The 9,597-nt window shown below is 37.8% G+C and overlaps 1 protein-coding gene across 3 annotated transcripts in view; it reads right to left on the reverse strand.

Moving 5' to 3' along the window:
- Positions 1 to 9,597, reverse strand: part of shroom3 (shroom family member 3) — a 69,919-nt gene that overhangs the window by 54,313 nt on the left and 6,009 nt on the right. For 2 of the 3 annotated variants that reach the window (XM_015061228.1, XM_015061230.1), the window contains one exon: positions 8,457 to 8,611. In XM_015061228.1, the coding sequence (XP_014916714.1) occupies positions 8,457 to 8,611 (155 nt within the window). Of the gene's footprint in view, positions 1 to 6,864; positions 6,994 to 8,456; positions 8,612 to 9,597 lie in introns of those variants that run through there. The other variant, XM_015061232.1, reaches the window with a different exon arrangement.

Here is a 9,597-nt window from a genome sequence, read left to right on the forward strand (position 1 = left end):
CAATAAGTAATACTTTTATAACAAATTTATATCAAAAAAGACCTCTTGTCTTTTCCAGCAGCCATTGTACAGCAAATATATTGTGAAAACCAGCTGACTGAACGTGCTGGAGCTCAGCTGGGGTTGCTAGGTAACAGGGTGGAACTCTGCCGGAGTTGCTGGGAAACGGGGTGGAGCTCAGCTGGGGTTGCTAGGTAACAGGGTGGAACTCTGCCGGAGTTGCTAGGTAATGGGGAGGAATTCTGCCGGGGTTGCTGGGAAACGGGGTGGAGCTCAGCTGGGGTTGCTAGGTAACAGCACATATGACTCAACAATCAGGAGGTTTTAAAAAAAAAGCTCATTTTCAGACACTAAAAAAAATGAATTTATTGCCAAAAAACAGGTGGGGTTTTTTATTTTTAAGTGCTTTGATTGTTTTTAGAAGCAGCAAAAAAAGGCAATAAGTTGTAAAAAGGGAATTGTGCATAATATGTCCATAATAAGATGGATCAAATGTTGGCTGTAAGAAATGTGCTGATGACCTTAATTCCACAGGAATGCCAAACCTACAGTGAAGCACGGTGGTGGCAGCATGATGACTGGGGCTGAAGAAAGAACTAAGCATGGATTTAGCAGCAGATCAACACTAAAATGTTCCAGATGGATTTAAAGTCTCATTCTGCCAGTGCAGCATCGTTCCAGTGGACCTGATGGGTCTGATTTATTCCTCTGGTCCCATGAAGTCACCAAACTGTGCTAAACACACACAGACGGAGGGGTTGCCCCGGCGATGGACGTGGTTTGTCCTCGCAGTGACTTCTTTCTCTTCTGTTTTGGGCAGAGAAACTCAAACATTCATTCAGCTCGATTACGTCAACCAGCAACAAAGGAGCACAAAGACGCAGAGTCACCAGAGATGAATGGAAGAAGACAAAGAGGCGGATATGAAAGAGCGAACGCTCAGCAGAACGAACTGAGAGACGAGAGGTCGTCTTCAACATGGCGCAACCTGGAAACGCTTCATCGATTATCCTCCAGGACAGGCTCTCAGGCTTTCCTTGGAATTTCAGCTGTTTTACCTTCCATTTTACTAATCGATTATTAAAAATAACAGAAGGAAGGACAACATGTTCACCTTCAGGACTCAGTGAGTAAAACAGACACGTGTTTCACTCCGAATCACACAAACACCAAACGAAGCCAAACTACCGAGTCCAGAGAGACGCAAACCGACTCGACCAAATCCAAACCGGCAGGTTCATGAAGAGGACACGGCAGAAAAACCTTTTCTATCTAAAACCACCAGACACAACTACCAACCGGCAGAAAAAACCTTTTCTGATCCACTTTAACATGTTGAATTTCACTAACTGGAACTTTAACTGGAGTTTGTTCTGGGCCAGCGTTTCTCCACCTGGTCCTCAGGCCCCCGGCTCTGCATGTTTTAGATGAGCCTCTATTCCAGAACAGCTGATTCAAATGATTGCATGACCATCAAGTCCTGCAGAAACCTGCTGATCACCCAGAGATAGAATCCAGGTGTGGCAGAAGGGAAACACCTAAAACATGGAGGACAGGAGGCCTGAGGACCAGGATGGAGAAACAGACCAATCTGGTTTTAATATCTGTATTCAGCCTGATATTGAAAAAAATTCAATCTAATTCTGTATTATTATTATTATTATTATTATTATTATTTTTCAGGATTCCTAATTGCTCTTTCTGAAGCATTTTAAAGGTTTGTTGCAGACAGTTCATTAGTTACATGTTTGACAAGGTAGTCAATCTATTGCTTTAGTTTCAGTTCTTTTATTATTTGTTTCACATTGAATGTTACAAAGAAACTAAAGTTAGTTTTCCATGTTTGCCTTAGCCTGTGAAGCTACTGGTGTAATTAAATGTGCTGTACTGGTGCAGTTAGCAAATAAATGTATAAATCAGCACATTTATGTCTGTGTTGAAAAAATTAACATTTTAAGTCATTTCAGCTGTTTTTCTGCATCAGATTGATATCAGCCGATATTAAACCTCTGATATCGTATCAGAAATGGGTTATCTCTTTTTTATCACCCACACTTTTAGTAAAACTATGAAAAATGTTGCAGTTTTGCTCAAAAACTCCAAATCTGTTTTGTTTGAGGCACCAATCAGAGTTTGCAGTGAAACTAATGTGAGCGCATATATATATGTTTCACACTCTGTTGCTAATGTGCTACACTCTGGCATTCCAGCTTTTTGTATATGGAACACCAAAAGGGCCAAAAATACAAGAAATTTCACAAGTTGTTTAATTTAAAGGGTTTGTAAACAAACTACAACACCAGCCAGTCATTTTCCAATCAGAGTCTTCCTCAGATGAAGAACCAATCACAACTGTAATAAATTATTATTTTAGTAATCAATTATTCTGACAATTATTTGATTAGTTGGATAAATTAATATTGGAACATTCTGCAGATTTTTCATTTAACCACTTAAGCATTTTATGTAATATCAGAGAAACATTAAACAATTCAATTAGAATCACTTTTTAAATAAGAAAATAAAGATTTTATTGCCCAATATTCCCTTAGTAAATCTGAACCAGGTGAAACTAAAACAGGTTTATAGACAAAGTGATTTTATCTTAGATGCATTGTGTAATTTTTACACTTTTGGCTTAATTATTGCTTTGAATATGTTTCATCAGCAAATGGCCTTCTTTGAATCTATACTCCAGTTTATAATTCCTAAACTAGTTAACGGTAATTTCAATAATCAATTAATCCGATTAGTCGTTTCAGCCTGTTCCAGGAAGTGGTAAAAATTGGTAAATTATGGAATTTAAATTAAACTAAATCACAAGAGAACATAAAATTAAATGTTGTAGCTCGATAATATGTAGTTAAGTTTACAGATGTGTTTAATTTGTGCATTTCAGAAAATATTCCTACATTTCTTCTCCAAAATTCAGTCAGCTCTCACCCCTCTTCTGCTAACAAACTAACAAAATATGAGAATTTCTGGAAAAATCTTCAATTTAATTATTTTGGTTCAACACTTTCAAACAGAATAGAAGTTATTCTGAAACGGCCTCCAGCAGCAAGCAGATGGTTTATTACCGATAAGCTACAGTAAAAACTACAAACCAGCAGGTTTCTCATTCTGGAGTCTCACGTTTCCCTTTTGTCTGTTGGCTTTGGGTAAAATACGATTCTTCAGGTGTAACTTTACTCCAGGACAGAGGAGAGCAGCCAGGAGAGGCAGCAGGAGGATTAAAGTCAGTCCAACATTCACTGTAAACGACTTAATGGAAACTGAACATGGAAAATAAAACCACAGTGACCATTTACTCTCCTTTATTCTCATTTCACATCTTTTTATTAAATTATTGGAGTTCCTGCTTTAATTTTCTCTCTTTTCTTGAATCCTCATGCATTTAGTTTAATTTATTGTTAAATTTGTTCAGATTTCTAAAACTATGTAGCTATAAACTGTTATCAGACATAAAAACTACAAACTCTGCTAGCCGAAGGAGCTAACAGCGCTAATGCTAGCTGCTAGCTTATTCTTCAGTAACAAAACACATCTAAAAGTGGTCAGTAACATTATACACCTTTTCTTTTCAACTCTTTAAAAACAAATACGTATTTAATGGTATTGGTGACGGATTCAAATATGAATATCTCATAAATAATTTACCTTGAATTCACTGTGCAGGTGAAAAAAACAGTAAAATTAATAACATTTTACAAATAATTATGAGTTTTTCGTATGAAACAACTTTTAAACAGATTGTTGTTGAAAATGAGAATCAATTCTCAATCTAACCTAATTAAATAAATGTTAAATAAAGAAATTAATATAAACTTTTAGTTAATAGAATAACAACATATTTAGTCTCTTTAAAAATGTAATTTATTTTTGAATTTTCATCCCACTTTAATGTTTTAGATACATTTTATTAATTTTGTTAATCTAAGAGTTTTTAAATGTTTTTTTAGAATGTATGAGCAGTAAAAAGTTTTGACCCTCTGAACTCAGTAACTGGTTCATCTGGAGCCGCTTTGCTCCTTGAATGGTTTAAATTTAGTCACAATGGACGGATTATCAGCATAAACAACCTATTTAAAGTCTTTCCACGGCATCTCAGTTGGAGTTAAGTTCAGACTTTGACTAAGCCACTCCAGAACTTTCATTTATTTATTAGTTTCGACCCTTAGAGGAGCTGCAGGTGTGATTTGGATCTTTGTTTTTCTGTGAAAATGAGTTTAAACTAAACTGGTTGCATTTTCTCCTTCAGGATTCTGTGATTCAGGTTCTGATTCTGCTTTAATGTGATCAAAATAATTTAACTAAAGAAGAAGAAATCAAAAATAAATTACATTTCTTAAGGTGAACATATTGTCTCTACATGCTCAGACTGCCCTCTCACCTTTGACCTCTGAGTAAGAGACATTAAATAGTTCTTAGATGTTTTATTTATTTTTGTTTCACAAACGTTGGTGTAATTGTGAAGCTCTTTGATCTTTTAAATGTATCAATAAACATTTTATTTGTGATGTTATTTTGCACAGTAATACCATCACTGATAAAACAAACATGGAATAGATTACAAAAAATAAAACTGAATAAAATAAAAATAAAATAAATAAATAAACTAAATGACCCAAAGAAAACAATATTTGCCATAAAAAAAGTAAAAAAATGCTTGATTTAAGTGGTCAAAGGTTAGAGGTTACATAAAATAAGATCAAGGGTGTTCAAAGTGGGGTACGGGGGCCATTTGTGGTCCGTGGGCTGATCTTATACGGTCCACTGACCACAGAGCAAAACTACAACTTTTAGATCAAAATCTACTCACAAAAATTTATATGCAATAAAAAGTGATAGTTCCAGTTAATTAAAGTTTTTTCCACCATTAATTACCAGTTAAGAAAAAAGTTTTCTCAATTTCAGTTTTTTATTTTGTTAGTTTTATTCAACTATAGTAATCCTGTGTTGTAGCACTGATTCATCTCACATTTCTCTTGGAAGAAGAAGCACAGATTCCCAAATTAATTATTATAGTGAATGAAAATGACATATTTTAGCTGCTTAGAGGCTAATCCAGCCCAGAGCTCCAAACTATCCCCCTGCAGGCCTTTAGAGAATCGAGTCCAACAAGTTTGAATGAGGATTAACCGCCTTAATATCTCACAACATTTCAGAAAAGATGTTTATAAATGATCTGAAATCTGTGGTTTGATAGTTAAAGTCAGACAGAAACCCAGAGAAAATCAGACTTACGGCTCTGACAGGAAGCTCCCGGCGCAGCTTTCTGTGTTTGGATGTCAGAGTCTCTGCTGCGTTTTGTTCCAATTAGGAAACGCACCAATCAGGAAATGCACCAATCAGAGCGGCGGGATGGACGGCAAACAGGTGAGGCAGCATCTGCAAGGTGTGTTTGGAGACGACGTCACCACACACACCTTTTGTTTCTCTGACAGCGAGGATGGAGGAGATGACTGAACGTGCAAAGCTAACAATAAAAGCAGCTAACACCTGGTGAACTCACACACACACCTTTATGATGGCGGCGGATAAACACACACACACACACGCACACGCACACACACGCACACGCACACACACATCTTTATGACCCCTGAAGGAGGAAAGTTTACAGATAATCCTGATTCTCTGTTTGTCTAACAATAATTTCATGAGCATTAGCATTAGACATGCTAATGATAATGCTAACGCTAACAGATTTTGGGGTGAATCTGCCTCCAATCCTGGATGAACTTTAAATGACCTCAGGTCTTCACAGGTTGATCAATAGTTGCTTTGCAAAGATTTTTGCTGACGTCATTTTGCCGTGACGTTTTGCTAACTCATACCTCCGACGTCCAGATTAGCAAACTGCTAAGACAGTTTGAAGTGTCTATGCTGATGATAATCAGTTAATTATGTTAGTTGGATCAGCACCACCAAACTACCACATTCCCTCATGAATCCTGTTGAAGCAACAACATTGAATCTAAGTTTTCCGTTTTCCTGTGACTGTTAGCATAGCTAGCAAAAGTGGTTTAGCAAACCAAGATGCTTCTCTGAACACAGTTTGGTTCTTCAGAAGAAACTATGTAAAAAGCAGCAAAAATACGAAAATAAAACCTTTAAAGATTTCAGAAAGATGATCTTTTTTGCTGAAATTTGAATTTCTTTCTGCGTGGTTGTTCATATTTATGTATAAATGATTTCTGTGTGAACGTTTTATGACCCCAAGGCGATCCGCATGCACAGAGGGAAAATGTAAACGTCAGACAGCAGCATAATAAGTAATGATGGATTAAAAATCAAAGTTTTTGACCAACAGTTTTTATACGACACTTTATGCTGCAGAGCCTCAAACACCAAAACATCCGTTACTCACTGCTCTAAAACTAGCCAATATCAACCAATTTGTCCTAAATTAAGTCCTATAGCACAAATATTCTTTATACTTTATCAATTAGAACCAAGGAAGAAATAAATAAACAAATATTTCTATGACAAACAGCAGAAACTGGAGAGAAAATCAACAGCAAACGTCCAAAGAAAAACCATCAGAGAAAAAGAGCCGATCAAAAGCAACAGATTAGAAAACAGCTCGATGTGGAACCAGGAAGAAATGAGAACAATATGAGATGCAGCCGCCTCCAGCAGAACCAATGAAATATTAAACAGCCCCGTTAGTTTGGGTCTGAATATGCACGGTGAGTTTAGAATCACATCAGAATGGAGCCTTTAATCCTCAGAGTAAATATCTAAAAATGTTCTGTAGAAACCGTCAGAGCGGAAACAAACAAACCGGTTCAAAGGTTAGCGTGGTTAGCGCGCCGCTGCAGCCTGCAGTGCAGCAATCAGACAAAATGCAGCACAAACCTGCGACCAGCAGACATTTCTCTGTTCCCCATCGGATCCCAGCAGGACGCGATCAGAACGCCGCCGCGCCGCAGGAAGGTTTCACCACCGCCACGCCCTCCACAGCTACCAGGTGTGCTGCTGCACCTGTCCTACTGTGTGTGTGTGTGTGTGTGTGTGTGTGTGCGTGTGTGTTTGTGTGTGTGTGGGGTCTAAAGTCTAAAGTCCTGCATGTCTTCCAGTCAGTAGCAGCAGCAGCGTCACACCCCAAACCCAAATACACACCAGGCTGAGCTAATGACAAAGCCTCAACACTGACAGATACATTTGGCCTATTCAAAGTATGTTTGTTACATTTTTAGCACAAAATCATTCTGAGGTAATGAGACTTCAGTATGCTCAGTTCAGAGTGAGACGTTTTAGGGTCTCTGTCACTTTAAATCCAGTGGCCACGCCCCCCAAACAGATGCAAAATCACATCTTTGAAAAGCAGAAGTGGAGCCTCCTGCGCAGAATGCAGCACATGGTTTCTGGATTGTAAGTCAACAAGGCCGGTTGCGATAAATCAATTAATCTCATAACAAACTAAAATGAGCTCAATAATGTCAATTTGCATCTTTTATTATTTTTCTCTTTCCACCAAAAACTGGATGATAAAAGTTTCAGTTTGGCGTTTTGGTCTCAACTAGTTCCTGCTTTGAAAGATAATTTTGTTCAGACTTTGTAAATAATTTTATTTTTTTGTTTCACTTATTTTTTTTATTTATCTTGGATATTTAAAATGTCTCCCAGTGTTTATTGATATTTGATGATCTGTTCTTACATTGTGTTACTTGGAAACAATCTCAAAAAACAATAATATCGTTCACTGCTATAAACCATTTCTAATGCGATACCTGTCTCCTTTTATTAAACTCACTAACTGTTGGTTAATGAGCCTGTTGTTGGATTTATAAACTCGTTTTAATTCATAAACTCTGTCTGGACCTGATGCATTGAAACAGCAGGACAAACTGATTGTTGCTAAACCACAAAAATGAAATCCTGCCTTCGGTTTTCACTCAGTTCTCAGCCGAACGTGAAATACTGAAATGTTTTCACCTGTTTGAAAAGCGCGATGGAAAAACTCTGAACGGAAACAAACGTAGAGACGAGAGCTGAGCTTCTGTGAAATCTGTAGTTTTTATCTCTACGTTTTATAAAAATACTGAAATAAATAATATTTATGTAGCTTTATTAATATCTGGGAACAGAACCTTATCATGATCAATAAGGACATCCTTCATTTTGATTTATTAAAGATCCTGTTTGTTTAAATGTCTGCTGGATGTTTTCTAATGTTATCCAGCCTGACCTCTGACCTCTGACCTCTTCCTGACCTTCTGGATTCACATCCAGGAGATAAAATTATTCCATAAAGTCGCAGCAAAGCCGGAAAAGCATATCCTGAAACTTTCTGAGGGGAAATTCCCACAGAATCCGGTTAAATCCCATTAATCATTAATGCTTCATGTCTGGAAGCTGGCAGGAACAAAAGCTCAGATTCATAAAAATGAAGAATTTTCTCCAGATTTAACCAAATTACATGGCAGGAGAAGTAAATGAATAAAAACCTGCGGACGGTGAGCTGCAGCGTCTTGAACGACCCTTTGATCAGAGCGATGGCTTCCTGTCTGTAGCCACTCAGCTCCACGTCGTTGATGATGATGATCTCATCCCCAACCAGCAGAGGGCGCTCCACGCTGTCTGCCTTACCGCCTTCTTCCACCTGGAAGGAGAACCAAAGATTCACCACTAGAATCAAATTTAAATGTAATTTATTGACCCACAGAGGAGAAATTATGCTGCAACAGGAGAAAAGTGACAGACGATGCAGGTAAAAGTATAAAGATATATTTTAAAAAAGACTAAATGCGTCATAGCTACTAAAAAGAGCCAAAGAAGTGAACAGGAACGTTTTATAAAATTACAAAACGTGAATTCATTTCTGTGTTTTATAACAAAACTGTGTAAACAACAACAGAAATGTTTTTAAAATGAGTAAAACTGGAAATAACAGGTGGAGTTCATAGAAAAAATGCTGTAATAATAATAAAAGCAGTAATAATGGCCACTGCTATCATCACCAGATCAGAACCAGACGAAGGAAGCTGATAAAAAGAAAAGCGTAGTTAATAGAAACAGCTTTTATTTTGGTTTTAGTGGTTATTCTGCTCTGAGTCAAACCAACCTGTTCCCCTCCTGGCCTGTGGGGGCGCTGCAGCAAGAACCACTGAAGGAAACGACACAAAAACCTCTGAAGACACTGAGAGCAACTTCCTTCACCAAATGGAAACTGAAATGGAGGCATCTAAGTTTAGTTGTTGAAGGATTTCTGGAGACATTTCTCCCATTAACGTGTCGATAGCTAGTTTATTTTGGTTGTATTTACCCAGAATGCCCTTCTCTGTAGTCCACTTCCTACTTTTGGAGTGGTCTCCAGTCCACTTGGTGTTCACATATAAAACTGAATTAACTTCAACTGAACCCAGACTGATCGTTTGCTAATTGGAGTTCAATTAGCATTCACACCTGAGCAACCAAACCAGACTTTCTAGAAAAACGGACTGGAGTCGGGTTAAAGCGGACCGGAGTCGGGTTAAAGCGGACCGGAGTCGGGTTAAAGCGGACCGGAGTCAGGTTAAAGTGGACCGGAGTTGGGTTAAAGCGGACCGGAGTCAGGTTAAAGCGGACTGGAGTCGGGTTAAAGTGGAC

The sequence above is a fragment of the Poecilia latipinna genome, unplaced genomic scaffold (assembly GCF_001443285.1).
Source record: "Poecilia latipinna isolate Pla-1442-1.1 unplaced genomic scaffold, P_latipinna-1.0 Scaffold1791, whole genome shotgun sequence".
Classification (NCBI taxonomy): Eukaryota; Metazoa; Chordata; class Actinopteri; order Cyprinodontiformes; family Poeciliidae; genus Poecilia; species Poecilia latipinna.